Source organism: Gallus gallus, chromosome 1, assembly GCF_016699485.2.
Source record: "Gallus gallus isolate bGalGal1 chromosome 1, bGalGal1.mat.broiler.GRCg7b, whole genome shotgun sequence".
In the NCBI taxonomy this organism is placed as follows: domain Eukaryota; kingdom Metazoa; phylum Chordata; class Aves; order Galliformes; family Phasianidae; genus Gallus; species Gallus gallus.
In genome coordinates, this window is record NC_052532.1 from 2,351,764 (window position 1) to 2,370,006 (window position 18,243).

At 38.8% G+C, this 18,243-nt stretch overlaps 1 protein-coding gene across 1 annotated transcript in view; it reads right to left on the minus strand.

The window, feature by feature from the left end:
• Positions 1-17,680, minus strand: part of EXOC4 (exocyst complex component 4) — a gene marked incomplete at its 5' end in the record, with an annotated part of 409,823 nt that extends 392,143 nt beyond the window's left edge. Inside the window, 2 exon segments of the mRNA NM_001199320.3 lie at positions 14,203-14,397; positions 17,487-17,680. Of these exon segments, the coding sequence (NP_001186249.2) occupies positions 14,203-14,397; positions 17,487-17,680 (389 nt within the window).
• Between the last annotated feature and the right edge of the window lie 563 nt (positions 17,681-18,243).

The following is an 18,243-nucleotide window of genomic DNA, read 5'->3' on the forward strand; positions in this document are numbered from 1 at the left end:
CGTTTACTGTACTTAAAAACCAAAAACCTCACACTGCCATGCATTGAACTTTCTTCTTCTGGAAAAAGCAACTTTTTTTTTTTGCAGGATCTGCTAATGGACTTTAATGTCTTTTCTGACAGTCCATATTTGCAGTCAGACAAGCTTGAAGTTATGTCCTTGATAAATGCCACTTTCCCAGTGTTTGAACTGCACAGACACATTTCAATGTTATGCACACCTGGAGCCTTTTAACTTGATGCAGCCCCACTCCAGTAAAGCCTCAAATAAATGCCCTTTTCTTTTCAGGCATTTCATTTCCCATTACCACCAATTATCAACACAGAGCTCAACACAAACAGACTTTGTTCAGAACGGTTCAAGTCTGGAAAGTAACCACAGGCTCAGTCCAAGTTCATGGAGGTCAACGGAAGATCTCCAATCAGTTTGGAAGTGTAGACACTATGTACAAAAAAAAATCCTCTTCAATAGTTTTACCTATGTAGAACTTCTTTAAATTCTGGCAACAAGCAAATTGTAGAGCAGCACCCTAGATTATATTTCAGAATACTAAGTACAAGATTAAAACATTTTGTTAATTTGTATGGGGGATATGGAGGTTGGTGGTCCTGCATACAGCGGGGGGAGTTGGAGCTTGATGATCCGTGAGGTCCCTTCCAACCCAAGCCATTCCATGATAACCTAACATAAAGCAGTACCATAAGCAACTAAAACAATGCAGAGTTGGCTACAAAGAATACTCAAAATTAAAAGCACAATACAGATAGAACAGCAAATGCAACTGTTCTAGAAAAATATAAGAAACGTTGGTAAGCTTGTGCTTCACCTTACTGGCCTGCAAAAGACCAGTTCTAACAGCTGATTTTCCGCAAATAATTGTAACTGATAGCCTCTAAATCAAAAAGGATTCATTCTCCAGATGTTTGAGTGTTCTAAGACTTACAGATGGATGAAGGGGAAGCAGCAAAGTGAACAGCAGGAGCAGTAACAACAGCAGCAGCTCTGGTGACTACTTAGAAACATAAACAGGAACAGTTTACAGTTGACTTTATTTAAAATCAAAGTGCACATTACGACCACGTTAACATGATGGTCACCTGCCTTTAGTAGCAGGAAGGTTACAACAGGGCTCAGAAACTCAAGAAACTCATTCTGCAGAGAATGCACATACAGCTACATACAGCCTGACTACATACAGCCTCTGGCTTCTCCAGATGGTCACAGACAGCAAAACCCACTCTTCTCTGCAGGCTAAACCATTTCAGTTTTTACAGACTCTTCTCACATCTCATGTGCTTCCAGCCTGGGTGTTCTCCACTGGACTTCTCTTGCAGACCCTTTCTGTCAAAATGCCTACATCTTTCCTGTAGCAAAGACCTTCGAAATGAACCCAGATACAGCCTTACAAGTACCCTTGATATGAAAATGTATCACATATATATCTTGAAGGTGACACATGAATGAGATTTCGCTAAAGAAATTCATTACTCAGCACGTTGGTGATGGACCTGAACCTTGTTTTCCCCATGTTGCTGCCACCTTGGACACATTCTGAACTGAGGGCACAATTAATACATAGTCCTTTCTTTTTTCTTCTCATCCTTGATTGGACAAAGAAGACTGAAAATGTTGTAAGACAAAGAACAGTATCAAATGCAATGGGATTTTTCTCCCAGAAATTTATCAGAAAAAGATTTATCTTTTCAACTTAGACTAGGTTTTCAAAGTAGTTGCCTGTTCTTTTTAAAGAACTATCTACTTATGCATAAAGTACAATAATATGCAGTGACCCTTTATAAAATAAGGATCAATGAAATAAGGCTGAAAAAACAGCTCTGCTCCATATGAACTAAAAATGCTAAGTTCTTAAAAAATAACTGTGGCACCAGAGACATTATCCAACTTGTTTAAAGGTCACAATCAGTTTATAGTAGAGCTTAATCGTCTGAAAAAGAAGACACAGTTAAACATTTGCCTATCCTAACAGCCAATATGGGAGGTTTTAATTTAGTATTTACACTATAACCTAAGTATGATAAAGATATGTCTTAAAAGAAGCCTTCTCAACTTTGTCCAAAGTTTTCTAATCTGCTTCCAGTTAGATCCCCTTAGGGGGTTTTCAACAGTATTTAAGTTTTCCAAAAACTATTGTAAAATAGGGAATAAAAGAGGAAATTATTTTAATTCTAGACCTCCAATATTGTGGAAGTTTATAAGCAGAGATAAAAATGAAAGCCTTCAAGTTCTCCTTCAGGGTGGAAAAACAGAATAATGGTTGTTCAGACCAGGAAACAAAATGTTTTCCATCTGGGATACCAGTCTATTCTCAATTCAGATGACAGATACAAAAAGACGAAGAGCAAACAACTGAGAAAGGTTAAAAGAAAACAATGTGGTAGGTCACAATTTGAAGGGAAAAGAAGTCAAGTCATACACAAACACAGTACGACAAATGGAGAAAAAGCTGAACCTTTGAATAAAACAGCAAATAAACAGCAGCAGCCTAGAAGGTTTCAGCTGCCTTGCTGGATGAATAAAGACAGTGCTGACATTTAAAAGGGAGAGAACTGATCTATTACTTTTACAAGTAACTTGCCTTCAAAAGGTACAGGAAAGGAGAGCGACTTAAAAATGGCCTAAATGGATGTAGATCTAAAGAAGCCATTTGCTACATTCTGCCTACCTCTGGTTTGTGTGTGAATCACAGAATCACCAAGATTGGAAAAGACCTCCAAAATCATCCAGTTCAACCGTCCACCTACCACCAATGTTTCCCTAATAAACCATGTCCCTCAGTATAACATCTGAACAGTACATTGGATCTCCAGTGTTAGATTAACATAATGAGTAACAGATCAAGCCTGGTTTTAAACTGCATTTATATTTTTCTAATTAGAAGCTTGACATAAGTCTTATCAAGTAAAGTAGTATTTTAACTGTAAAATTTGTTCAGTACTTTGGTAGAAAGGTCATTTAGGATAAAGCTAGAGCGTTTCTGTCCTTAAGAATGTCACAGCCCAACGAAAGAATGAAAAGAGAACTTGCACCCAGGCTACATTAACAAATCCAAGAATCATTCACTGCGAAATCACCCTAGGCCAGTGTACAGCATGGTGTGAAATGCTATCAGGACAAGGCAAGCTAAGATGACCCTGGACTTAAAGGAACACCCACATAGCCTCAAAGCAAGGAACCTTTAGCTAAAAAGCATGGAGAACAGGAAAAGTACAAAGATCAGAGTGCTATTCCTGACTGCCACTGCCTCTTTTCCCTTAAAAAAAAAAAAAAAAGGAAAAGAAGGAAAGGCACACAGGATGTGAGGATTAATGAACAGCTATAAAGCACTCATAATGACCGGTACTGAGTGTTGATTAGCATACTGGATATTAAGATGTTCGAAAAAATTACAAGCAATTTTGTTCACCTTCAAACCATCCTGGAAGAATTAACAAGCTAAAACAGTGTTCCAAAAACTGTTCCAAAAGACAGAGAAGGCAAGCCCTGCAGCAGTGTTTTGGAAATAGCTGAGGTCACTTCTCTTTTAGAAGTGAAGGAATTTGCTGGTCACTGAGGAAGAAAGAGGGGAGAAAACTACAAGATTCTGACCTACACACCAAAAACAATGCTCAGGTTGCAAGAGAACAGTTCACCCTGGGAGAAGCCAGCAGGGTAAGCTTGTTTAGTGGTATAAGGACAGGGAAAACGTAGACATAAGAAGAGTAAAAATAGTTACTTTTCATTTGTGGGGTTTGCTTTCTCTTAAACATAGTGCCTTATATTGCCCACTTGTGCATTCATCCAACACAACTGAAATGCAGCCACTTCACAAAAATAGGCAGCAAGTAGCCAGCATGCAGTACAACACCAAACAGTAAAGGTGTATGCGAAGGGAAAGGAATAACACACTTCTTTAATGCTTCAACAGAGCAAAAGAGTGTTGTCCACAGATGTCCACAAGCTGAATTCCACAATCCTACATTCCAAATCAACCATCCTGTCTAGTCTTATTTTCTTTAGGAAAAAATAATAATAATCAGTAATATCAGATACTAGCACAGAGGTCAATTAGATGACAAAGCCATTTCAAAGCCATTTCCCCACGACTATTTTACCACCTTAATTCTATTTTACAATATTGGGTTTACATCTTTTGCTGATAAGAATACTGCTACTACAAAAATACCAAAGCAAATCTGTTATAAACACAGTAATACAAAGCGCAGTCATCCTTTATTGTTCCTAACTGTTTCTGCAAATGGTGGTGCCCCAACCTAACTTACTACTCCTGGTGCCCATCAATCACTCTCCTTCCTCCTCCACTCGCTCTAATTCATCAATGTCTTTCTAGTAATGAAGTGCTGAAACCACAAGCAGTGCTCAAGGAACAGACCAGCTAAAAGCCATGAGAGGATCAGCCAACTGCTCAGTTGGACTTCAATACAAAATATGAGCTATCTCAGCAACACTATGGCTAAATGACTTCCTCAAAACAAGGAATTCCGTGTATCTATCTGCATCTGCATGTGGACTATTAGATGACGATGCACTGGAAATGAGACGCACATGGACTTGGTACCTGTGACAGCTGCATGCCTTGAATCCTTGGTAGCTCCTTGGCAATCAGATGAATTTAGCAAATTAAAGGTTGGGCATCATTTCTGAGAGGCTCACAGCTCAGCCACACGCCTCAACTGCCACAGGACACTGCTGAGGCCAAAAGTTTAAACTGGTTCCAAAAGTAAAAGGGACAGATTCAAGGAAGAAATCTACTGAGCGCTATTCAACACAAAAGACAGCAGCTTCTCAGTGGAAGGTTGTCTGCTGTTGGAAGCTCACAGTGCTTTGGGAAAGGTCTACTATTGCTTGCTCCATCTTCATCTTCTTTCTGAGCATCCTCTCCATCAGACACCTGTGGCCTCAGCACACATTTGGTCTGATCTTGCGCTGCCATCTACATTAAATCTCACTGGAGCACTGTCATGGAATAGAGATACCATTGCAGGTATTGTGAAAGCAGAAGAAATAATTTTAAAGGCTCTTCTATTTTTCACTTCCACACTTGGTCTCTGATTTCATGCATCCTCATTCATCCTTAACTGCCATTAAGAAAAGTGTGGTTTTTCAGGACCATCCATTCCAAACATCTACTGCCAACATAAATGATGTCTACAACAATGGGGCCTAATGCACTACAGGAAAACATTGGGACTTTTCTTTAAATACAAACCTGCAGTTTCCAGAATTGATCTCCTGCTGTCTTCAAGACAGCATCTCAAATCTTTCATACTCCCCAGCCCATCTCTCTGCAGTTAATGAAATCCAACTCCTTCCAATTAGCTCTTTACCTACTAATTACTAACTTGGTTATTACAGAATTCATAAAGATGTCACAGTAGGTAACATTGAACTGTATTCTTAGGCAACCATCGCCTCCTCAAACAGGCACGCTGCCTATAGATCTTCACTTACAAGCTGACCAGCATAAGCCTTCCTCTGGGTCTACATGACAACATTTCATCTTTCATGCTATTCTGAAGGTTACTTGGTAGCATTATGCCAACTTCAGCCATAAATCAGTTCACTCCATTGGAAAATTCTGAAGCTAACTCACCCCTGTGTTTCAAACTCCTTCGTGAAAACTAAATTTATGCCTCTTCTTCACCCATCATTCCCTGGCATTTGAGCTGCATTAAAAAATACAATCAATTTTATCTAGATTATATCTTGCACTGTTCTGTAACCCAATAGAACTCCCAACAAATTTCGCTGGTGTTTGTTGTGATGTTTCACCAAGGGCAGGATTACACCTGTACAAATCAGAGTTTAAAAAAGAAATCACAGAAAGACCAATGATTACTGGAGGTGTTAAAAAGCCTCACAGAATTAAGTCCATAAAATACCTCAGTAATAAAAATTACCAACAATATAAATGGCAAAAGAAATACTAACTTCAAGGTATGTAATACTCCTAGCTTCATGAGTTTAAAAGTCAACCAATATAAACTGAAAAACAGAGCTCTCAAGCTGACGCTCCAAAGAAAGGATGCATCATTAAATAGCAGGGACAATTGCCTTCAGCAAAGAACTTCTCATCGCTGCATCTACACTATGATCAGGAAAGATTAAGCTTAACGTTGAGAAATGTCAATTCCCAAAAGCACAGATCAGAACTTTACCAACATCTCCCCTTTCATCATGGTCGGTGCCTGTCGCACAGCTGAGTCTTCCTGTAGTAAGATACTAGACACATCCATTCCACCTTCATTATAGCATGTTTTCTTATTTAATAAACTTTCATCAGCTTAAATGAATGGTTGTTATTAGTTGAGCTAACAGCCACATGATAATACTCCAGAGAGCTATCAATGCTTGTTGGTGCATTAACCAAGAGCGGAGGGGCTGAGGTCAAGCGCGTGCCAATGCAAATGAAGCAGTATTAGGCAGTAACAACTTAATGTACTAGACTGTCTCAGATAATGAAAATTGCAGGATAAAAAGAATGAGATAAAGTTATCTGTAACTGTAGTAATGACAAAAAAAATATGTTTAAAGGGAAAGAAACCTTCCATTTTCTCATGTCTTCAACTGTACCCAAGCAAGGTGAGGGTTTTTTCTAAACTTGAAACAAACAGAGAAAGACAGAAAAGAAGTGAAATATATTCTAACGATACACAGCACCAATGCTTCTCATATGAAGAACTTATAAGTACTCTTCCAAACTTAATTATTTCAGCTTTATAACGCTCCTTTGGGGCAAACAAATAATGCTAATAAGCTCTGTCATCTGAGTAAAGGTACAGCATTCAAAATGAATCTGCAGGAAAGGCTAAGAAAGCTTGTAATTTCCTTGTTTACGTGTGAATCACTAGAACATATCCCATCCATGCAGCAGCTTAATAAAAACAAAGCTGCCTTCTTTGTGTTCCAAGCCTCAGTAATACAACTATCAGAAATAATAAGGTTTGCCAATCACTAAAAACTAGGACAAAATAGTTCTTTTAAGTATAAATGCTTGCACACATCAAACCTAAAGTGAGACACAACCCTGGAGATGTCATCTTCTGAATTCTGCTTTCTAAAAGGCTCCCTCGTAAGCCATTGAGCCCACAATGAGAAGACACTGTGTTAACTGGGGAAAGACTTCAAGGCAAGAAGTAATGAAAAGTACAGCTATTTTTGTAATTCAAAAGAAAGAATTTGAAGCAGGGCCAAAACTTAAATTCTGTAATAAAAAAATTTCTATAGAAATCCAAATGAACAGAAGTCTCTTATTTTCAATGAAGGCATTAATTACAAAATTACAACACTCTTCCATTGCAGTGTTTGAATTCCAGAATTGAAGAAACAAAAGGAAAGACTTCCTTTATTAACGTTCTTTGTTTCGGCTGAAAGAAATGCAGGCAGTAAATAAAATGCATACCAAGAATTCTGGTGCCTTTTTTAATTATATATTTCATACATTTACTTTGAGAAGAGATGTCACCACAGCTTAATCTCAACTGAAAGCCTCTCCTCATTCTACACTAAGGAAAGCAGTCACATTCAGACAGTGAGATCAAACCCGGTGCCCAGGGTTACAAACATCCAACATTTTCTGGGAAGGTGTAATGACTCCAAATGCCACATAAACTCTAGGGGAAATTGTTTTCAGAAAGGACACTTCCCACAGAAGCAGTGGAGTCATCAGCCCTGGAGGTGCTTGAGAAAAGGGCAGACAGGGCACAGAGCAATTACAGAATCATAGGATGGCCTGGGATGCAAAGGACCACAGTGATCATCTAGTTTCAACCCCCTGCTATGTGCAGCATCGCCAACCATCAGACCAGGCTGCCCAGAGCCACATCCAGCCTGGCCTTAAATGTCTCCAGCAACGGGGCATCCACAATTTCCTTGGGCAACCTGTTCCAGTGCATCACCACCCTCTGGGTGAAAAACTTCCTCCTCAAATCTAACCTAAACCTCCCGTCTCAGTTTAAAACCATTCCCCCTTGTCCTATCACTATCCACCCTCATCAACAGTTGCAAGGATGTGGGTGTGGGCATGGTGAAGATGGGCTGACTGCTGGACAAGGTTATCTAAGAGGTCCTTTCCAACCTTAATGATTCTATGATTCTTTGATTATGAGATGAGAAAGAGAAGGTCAAATAGGTGAGCAACATCCCTTCTTTGCTCCTGAGAAAATATCAGAATCACAGCATCAACAAGCTTGGAAAAGACCTCCAACACCACCCAGTCCACTGTACTGGGAAATATTTTCATGTTTAAGCTCTTTGTTTGACTCCTCCTTTCCAGAGGAAGCTAAATCCTTTGTGATCATGCACTATTCTTCAAATATCTTACTCGTGGTTTGTCTGTCCTCTTTCCCTCCTTTATGCCACCTCTCACTTTACACTGCCTCAGTAGCTTTACAATCATTTCTGCACAGCATGTCTTCATATTAAAATGTCTTCTGACGGTATTCCCACTTAATAGAGCCCAACTGAAAAAAAAAGGAATTTCTGTAAAATGCTTTAGTATGCAGACATTGGGGCTGACCAGCGTTTCTGATTTAGACAAGAAAGTTCCTGACAGAAGGATTAGATTTCACAACAAACTATTACAAAAAATACATACATTAACCCTACAGATCTTAACAAAGGAGTCTATAAAGCTGCACAGAAATTCATTTAACACATCATAAGGATGCAACAGTGAACTCTATGCTCTGAGTGGGCAGTATCAACACAAATGAAAATGACCACCCCTACCTGCAAACGGATATCCCTCATCTGTGCAACTAGATGTTATGTCAAGTACATTTAATTGAATGCAACAACAAAACAGTCACTTATTCAGGTCTAGAAACCGAACCAACTGGCAACAATGCAAATTGGCACTAAGACAGCAGTCAGCTCTGAGAAAAGCCCAATGCTATTATTCACTTCAGAAAGGAACAGGAGACATTATTCTTCCTTTGACAGAAGGAAACTAAAATTGTCCTTAACATTGAAAAAGGAAGAAAAGTCAGTGTTGGAGTGTTCCCTGGCCTACTTCTTGAGAAACAAATTACTCCTCTCTTCAACTTTCTACTAATTTAGACAATAACAGACAGACTCAAGGAAAAGAATGTGCTCCTGAGTAAAACACAGATACACATCAGTTCCTAGCTCTGTAACATAACCAGGTGTGATATCAAATCAAAGTGAACAGGGCTCCTTACTTCCTCCTTTCCATCTATTCTTTGCTTTCTGTCATCCTCTTAATAAAAAAAAAAGAATTCAGCTGGTATGGCAGTAATCCTTACTCTTATCCATAGGATAAGAGTATTTTATCCTATATAGGAGGATATACTATATAGGAATACTCCTACATAGGAGTATTTTTATCCTATGGATAAATATACTCCTATGTGTGCAGTTTCACACTGTTTTGCTACCTGCTACAATCCTGCACTCAAATGAACTGTACTTTTACAATAAGAAATCAAGTTCAGAGTAAGTATGCCATGGTCTATTGGACTTAAAAGTTGTTTTTAAAAGTCTATATACTTTGACAAAGTGATATTAGCTCATTAAAATTGCAAAGCTGGACAGTTAAAAGTCAGGCAATGCAAAGAAAGTAGCCTAAGCAATTTTCATTTAATTGTGTTATGATATGACCTTTAATTACTTGATTCAACAACATTTCTTCCTTCAACTGTTTTCAGCATTTCATCTCTTAGACTATTTAAACAAATGGAAATATAAATTCCTCCCTATGGGTACCTCATGGGTCAACAGTAGAGCCAGAACAATTAGATCAACACCACAGACCTCTATGCTACTTGAGTTAATTAAGAAACTGTAGTTGCAGCGTATTGCCCTTCAATACATCACCCACTGCTGAAGGAAACTAGCCATGAACCTCTAAGCAAGAGCCCTTCTGTCCTCACCCACTGACCATCCTGCTGTGCCCTCTTCTTCACGATTTGACTTAACTTTAGTGTTCTGTAGCCCATGTAGATCTTCTCTTCCAGCCTCAGATGAGAATAATTCAGATTCCTGCCTTCCAGAAATCACAGTAATGCCACCAGGCCAAGTGCTATATAAGTTAGTCCCATCTTGCCTCTGTCACCAGCTCTGCTGCTCCTCCATTGAGACTATGCACTGCCTTCTTATGAAGCTCCTTCCATGTTAGAATTCCTCTCTCAGCACCTGACTGTGCTTTACAGTAAAGAGAAAATACACATACATGTGTGCACCTGCACTCAGCTGCCACATTACAGTGAATTTCACTTTTAGCAGTAATGTGTGTCACAAAAGAGACCCTTTACAGACAGAAATGCAAACTCATACTTCAAAAAGGCAAATACAAAAGTTAAATATAACTGAAATGTTCTGTCTCAATCAGGAGTTGTGTGTGCTCTGGACCCTCTTAATTTCTCCAGAGCTTTACAGTTCAACAGAAGTTGGAACTGGAATTTCAAGGCAAAGTGTGCAACCTGCATTCAGAGAACAGCAAACCCTGGCCCTACTCACAGGAGTGCGTATTATAAAGACACCAGAACACACGACATGAACAAATGATAATCAAAGCTCACTTGCACTATGTTAGACAAATATAGAATGAGAAACACAACACCAGCCTCTTAAAATTGTTAACTTCGTACTGTCAAAAGATATTCTTTGCATCTTGTTCATGCTGCTGGGAAAAGCTGCCACTCTTACATTAATAAATTCTTCCCAGCATTACTCAGTCATTGCACATTAGAACCAGCAGCTGGAGAGTTCTGACTGATAATGAAACCTGTAACAAGCCATCTTCAGCCGTCTTTTCCAAACAATAAGGGAATTAAAATTTCAATTTAAATGCAGAGGTTTGAAACACGCTTCAGTGGCAAAATTACTTCAATTAATGTGAGTGGAATACAAAGAACAGACTGCAGAAATGCGTTGCAGCAACCAGAAATTATGCTATTAGCGCGCTTGCATCAACCTAACACAGTGGCTGCAAAGGTCTAATTTAGACTGTACATATCACAAAGCTACAGGCAACAATATTAATCGGTGCTCCAATTTCAATGTGAGGGATACAAGCTCCTTGTCAGATCACTCTGGGCTTTTCGTAAGCCAGGAGCATCTGTTTACCTTGAGGAACAATACAGAAGACAAAGAGATCCATAAACATTCTGCATTTCTGACAGTTTAGTCATTATTTTACATAATATTCTTATCATAAAAAAGGAGAAAGGAATTATCCTGCAGCCAGAGAGCAATTACAACATCACAGTCTTGCATAGGCATCGTTATGAGAAGATGGCAAAAGCCAATGAGCCCATAGCAATTTCTGTATACAAAAAGGCTCCGAATGCAGGTTGGTTACTATTTCTCTGCTTCAGGTGAAATTTGTCTTCAAATGAACATTCAAAGAGTAATGAACAGCTGAAAGCATTTAATTTTCACTCAAGTTTTCACTGCATCCCTTGATTTAATATACATCTAAACATTAGCTTCTTCTATCGTTATCATTTACTTCTTTAGAATGGATACTCCATAGTGGGGCAAAAGTAATGTGGTATACTCAGAAGTTTGTACTTCTAATATTGTCTGTATTGGATGGTCTTGGGCAAGCCTACCTACACATGCACATCACATTTACACACATGCATGTATGTATACATAGATATACCAAAGAAACTGCACACAACGCATTGCAAACTGATAATAGTTTTTCACCCAGAGGGGGGTGACGCACTAGAACAGGTTGCCCAAGGAGGTTGTGGATGCCCCATCCCTGGAGGCATTCAAGACCAGGCTGGATGTGGCTCTGGGCAGCCTGGTCTGGTGTTTGGCGACCCTGCACATAGCAGGGGGATTGAAACTCAATGATCGTTGTGGTCCTTTTCAACCCAGGCCATTCTATGATTCTATGAATACAGCACAAGTATGTATTTCCAAACATTTCTAAAACAAATGAGCATTACAAGTCATTTCTCTTCTTACACTTCTTATCTTTTATTTCAGATAGAAAATGAATTGTTTTTAAGCAACTACCCTCTGAAAAGAATTTTTCAACAACAAAAAAAAAAGAAACACAAGCAAACTAGCTCAAGTTCAAGTCCACCAGTAAAAGAAATTATCAACACTTGCTGACATTTCAACCAATAATGATATTAACCCTGAATAGAAATGGATACATTACCCAACCCAGATGACATAGACTGGTAGAAAAGATATAAGACAACAGTTCATATTTGAAGGAAAGTGAGAATCTAAGGAAAATAAGATTGAGAGTGTCCCTGGAAGATGGTTTTGAAAAAGACAAAAGGGAAAATCATGACCAGATTACAGAAAGATGATTGCACCAGATGTGGCATGAAAACAGAACATGTGCAACAGAAAAGACCAGGAAGGTGAAGATAGGGTGAAATCAGGCAAGAAAATGTGACAGTATCAACAAAAATCAAGATACACTTACACAAGCTATCAGAGAAAATGAGTAGACTGCCTAATACAGTTTAGAGGTACGGAAAAAGTCATATTTAAGGTAAAATAAGAGAAAACAGAAAAGAAATTAAAGTAACAGTTTGGCTGTAGGAGTACAGGATGACAACACTAAGATTTTCAGCTCTTCATCCTGTTGATGAATTAATGGCTTATTTAAAAAAAAAAAAAACAACTGAAGAGGCACAGCTAAGATTGAAGCTGCGAGAAATGCAAAGGACAGGGAAGTTAAAAAAGGAAATAAAGAAGGCAATGAAAAGACTTCTTTAAAGCATTATTGGGCAAAAAAGTAAGTATTTTTGCCTCCACTTCTGAATTACAGAATAGTTGAGGTTGCAAGGACTTCTAGAGATCTTCTAATCCAACTCCCCTGCTGAAGCAAGGCCAGCTACAAGCAGGCTGCCCAGGACCATGCCCAGTCCGAAAATTATCAGAGACTCCACAATCTCTCTGGGCAACCAATCACACCATTCAGCCATCCTCACAGTAAAGTGTTCTCTAACATTCAAATACAATTTCCTATATTTCAGCCTGTGCCCAGTGCCTCTTGTCCTGGCATTGGGTACTGCTGAGAGAAGGTTGGCTGTGTTTTCTCTGCAGCCTTCTATCAGATCAGATCTCCTCCAGGTTTCTTTTCCCAAAGCTAAGCAGTCCCAGTGCTCTTGGCTTCTCCTAATAGGACAGATGCTCCTGCTTCTAAACCATTCTTCTGGACTTTCACCAGCCTTGCTGCAGTGAGTTTCTCTCTCCTGTACCAGGGATCTCAGAACTGGACATGTGTCAGGAATGGATATAATCTCTCTCAAACTTTCTGGTTACTGTAGAAGACAGTTTCATGAAATAAAGGACTGGAGTCTGGTTAGGAAATCCACTTGTTAAGTTTAGAAAAGAAAGAGAAACATTTATTTTAAAGAAGTTCAGGAAAATTCTGTCTCCACCACAGGACTGGAAATGGAAGGTATGCTTGAAAAAGAGGTGGAAACAAAAATATTTGAAAGGAGAGGGGAAAGAAGAAAAATGAGCTGGAGATAAGGAACAAGGATCAAGAGTCCTGGTAGAAGACGTAGAGGAAGACAAAAGAAGCAATCAAACCTGAATAGTGAAAGATGGTTTCCAGAGTAATGACTGATGTTGTGAGTGCATTCTGGGAGATGAACTCAGAGAGAAATTGGATAATTCTTCCACAACAAAAATAGTACTGAAATAATTTGTAAGATATAAAGAATGATAACAACACAGGTACCTGGGAAATTCATTTAAACAATATTTAAAATATAGGAAAGCAAGAAGAGATCATGTTAGCACATAGAACAGTTCGAGAAGACCTAAGAACATTTTAAAAGCTACATTAGAAAGCTGAGTGGAAAAAAAATTGCATAGAGAAATATAAAGTTGCAAAAGCAGCAGGAAATTCTATGTGCAGATCAAATGGGTACAGAAATAACTGGTTATAAAAAGGATCAGGACAAGTAAACAGGTAAAGACAGCTCTGAAAGTACAAAATAAAAACAAGAGATAACCAAACAAGATCAGAGACTGTGACCCAAAGTCCAGTCAGAGAAGATCAAAACAAAAAACAAACAAACTTCAGTTAAAGAGAGCAGCACCTGACAAAACAAGTAGGAAAATAAAAAGCAAGTAACATAAAAACACAAATGGCAGATCTGCCTGCAGATGATCAAACAACTGACCAGGATAATTATACTGAGTATCTGCCCAGGACAAGGTATAACATCTTACCAGCATGTCTGTTGCATTGAGGTAGTGCTTGCTGGCCATGCACTGCTCCAGCTTCTGGGGCACTTGTTTGATGTTCTCTATCTCATCCAGCAAATTCAGGACATGTTTGTGTTCAATCCCTTCAATCCACAACTTGCGCAACTCATCCCTCTTGCAATGCAACAGCATCTTGCATGACAGCAGGTTCTCCTTCACCTACAAGCAATGTGTCAAAAGATTTAATTAATCTGTCCCTGTAACTTGCACTTCTAACACAAATCAGCCCTTTCCCACACCTACTTCATTAGGAATTCCAAAAATATCATGAGACAATAATAAAATTCAAGTGCTTTAAAATTGCTGGTTATTCCTCTAACTAAAAGAAACTGGAGTTTTTTCAAAGTGAAATGCTTTTAGTATAAGTTTTGTACTATTAGTGAGAAGTTAACTGAAGTGTGATACACAAACAAATGCAGGATCCTATTAACCATGACCAAGGACTTATTTGCAGTTCTGCAAAAATCATTTCAGTATTTTGGCGTACAACAACAATCTAATTTGCAGTGAAAGCAAATAAACCACTACTAGTTTTTCTGCTGTAAACATTTTCCATCTGTCTATTGAATCTTCTGGCACATCCCCTCCCTTCCTCCAAGTTACGTGTCAATTTCTTGAAGCCTAATTGTCTGATGGTACGATCACTTTCCCAATAACTCGAGCAACGTCAGGTTTGTTTTTTACGAGATCAGGTTTCAATGAAACAAATAGCTGTTTGAATATAATGCAACTCAGCATTTCTATTACTTATCAAGGCTATTTTATGACCTAGAGAACCACCTTAGCATTTGCCATTCTCAGTTTGAGCCTCATAAGCTCATATGTCAGACACTTGTCCAACTGGCAAAGTCTCTTCTTATTCTGTCCCACTCTTAACAAGAAGCAGCAACAGCTTTTCTTATCCATTCTCCTTAGTCATATCCATAGCCTATATTCCATGCTTTAAGGTTATTCTAGCATCCTCTGATAAGGTCAGTACAACCTAACTTTTCTTACATAATATAAATCAATAATCACATATTAAAACATGGAAGCAATTAACAACACAGCTTCGCACATTGCTTTCACACTACTCCTGTTTTCAAGATAAGCTTTGAATACTCAGGCTCCAATCTTCTCTCAGGAACTCTCACTGAATATCACATGAAGAGAGACTCTGAGAAGTAGGCCTTTCCATTTATTTTTTAAATAGCAAGACTTCAAAGTACTCCAGAAATCCCACTTCGATGCACCTTGTCCACATAAAGGCAGTTAGCCTTTAGAAGATGCCAAACACATGGACAGAGCAAAATACAGACATTTGGTAATTAGATATATAGGGCAGCCTCTAGACAGCCAGAAGAGGCTAAAACTTCAACACAATAACATCATTCTTTTCAGAAAGACATTTCAAAGTTTAATGCTGAAAAACCCACAGACCAACAGAAAAGCTAATGTAAGAGGGTTATAACTTGCCACAAAAGCAAAGGGAAACTAAAACGCACAGAGATTTCATTTCGGACATAATCCCTGTTCAATACCTTAATTAAAAACGTTTCGCTGACCCAGCATACCATTATCAGTGGATTGCTGTTACAAAGAGCAAAACTGGGTCAAGTACAAGAATTGTGGGGTTAGAAGGAATCTCACAAGACATTCCCACATCTGTCCTTGCATGAAAGATGATGAACTATACCTACATTTGGGAGCACAGACAGGAATGAACAGCAAGACTTTAAGAAACAACCTCCTTGTGGCAGGTCTAAGAGCTTCTCCTCTGTAACTCAGTTTTACAGGTAAAACCTGTAAAAAGCTACAACCCAAACCAAGCCAAAAGCAAGCTGTTCCCAACAGGTATTCATACAAGAATTAACTACAGAAGGCAGATACACAGAGGGATCTAGACTGCCTGTCATTTCCACAGTTTCTAACATAAGTAAATGCCTGTGCTATCAAAATCAAAAGGAAGTCTGACAGTGTAATACATATTGATGACAAATCAGATCTGGGGTCTCCCGTGAGATTAGGACAATGCTACTGAAATACATGTTGACCGAAACTAGTAAGAAAACTTAAATACCAAAAGGTCCTCCACCTTTACAGTCTTTCTTCTAAGCAGGACCAAAAGGTCTTCCCCCGTATGCTTGTTTTGACCTCTGCAAAGCTTAGTATACTGTGTGAAAACAGGCCACCAGCTATAGTTTACTTCAAATTTAGTGCAATTGATCTCTGCTTTCAAAGTGCTGAGCTTTGTACATAAATCCTGGAATGAACTCTTACCCTTGGAAAGCATCAAGATGGTCTCATTCTCTTTGAAAATGCTAAATGAATTTTAAAAGGCAGAAGGGTCAGGACGTAGCCCCAGAAGGGTCACAGCCTACTGTTCCTAAGGCAATGCTGTGAAAGGTTCTGAAACCTCCTCAGAGCCAGGAAAAAAAAAAAAAATGAAACAAGTCTGGTGCCTAGTTTGCAAAGTTTAGGTGAGGCAAACCATATAGGAAGTAAAAGACAGGACAGGAGACCAAAGAATTCATCTATTGCTACAGTAATCAGAGCTGGAAGGAGAGAGCAGATGGAACAAGTCCAGAACAAAGAGCACAAGAATTATTTATTGACACACTACTGAAGTGTGAGCACTCAAAACACAGAAATACACACGGGCACAGAGTTCATGTACATTCACACAACAGAACTGAGTTTGGAAATAGCACCAAAAATCATATTCTGAGGAAAAAAAAGAAAACAAGCTGATGAATCACCCAGACTACTCAGGAGGTTGTTGGAGGCCAACATATAAAGACATGAACAGATCAGATGGAAAGGTGTTAGCTTAGCAGCCCTTAGACTTCAAAAACCTGATAGCAACTTGCCCAGACAGTAAATGAACAGAGGGCACTGCAAAGCTTTGCTCTTCTTATCCTCCTCTTATTTTTCTCCTTAATTACTTGTGTTCTCAAAAGTCAACAGGAGATACTATGGAAAATACACTGGCAGTAAGACAGCCTGGGACCACTGCATTAAAACTGGATGCTTTGCTCCCAGCCACACCACAGTTTGGTTAGCAGCCAGCAGAGCATTCTCAATTCAATTTTTAGTTCATTTAAAGATGACAAGTAGCTGGGAAAAAAAGGTGAAAAATGTGAAGTTAAAACGTGAGCTTGTGTTCCACCACCAATAAGGGAACAGAACTCAGAAAAAGAAGTTGCATATATTTGTACCAAGACTACAGGCAACGTAAGCATAGTAACACATGTAAAGCTAGCCTTCACCTGTTTGATTTTGTTCCGGGAGTTGGTGATGCGCTCTGTGATGCTCTGGTAGGTGCGAATCGCGGTGGTGAGCTCAGTGTAGTGTTGGACAATGAGCTCATCCAAATCCCGGTCACACTTCTCATAAGCTTCTTCCAGGCGGCCCTTTTCATTCTCCCGGTCCTCAACATCATCACTGGTAGACAGAGTCCTAAGGACAAAAAGATGATAAAAATCTGGGTATTTTTAAATTACCAATCAGTAAAAGAAGTTTCTTCTTAAAATATGCACTATGTACCAGAAACCAGTCACTGCTATCAGTCTAACATCACCAAGTTGTTTTTTCACCTGATAAACGTTTGATGATCTGCAAAGAGCAATGTACATTAAGGAAATAAAAAACAAAACAACTGTGTTTTATTAATTCCCTGCCTTTCAGATGTGTGGGAACTTTTTTTTTTTTAAATTAACAATATTACTGGTTTTATGAAAACTGAAATTGATGTCACTTTCTGTATTTCCCAACTGTCACAACCATGGGCACAGTATAACATCTGAAATATATCCCCATTTATCACTTACAAAGAGCTATCAGGAAGAAATTCTATTTTAGTAGAGACAGAAAACCACCAAAAGCCTTCTCGTGCCTTCCAACAGTCAGTCTGTTTTCAAACATGATACCACTACAGTGAAAAAGGGTAACATACCCTTATTTCTGCCACACACACCACTTTAACCTTGGAGTAGCATCATGCAACAGGAATATTTTTATTTACTT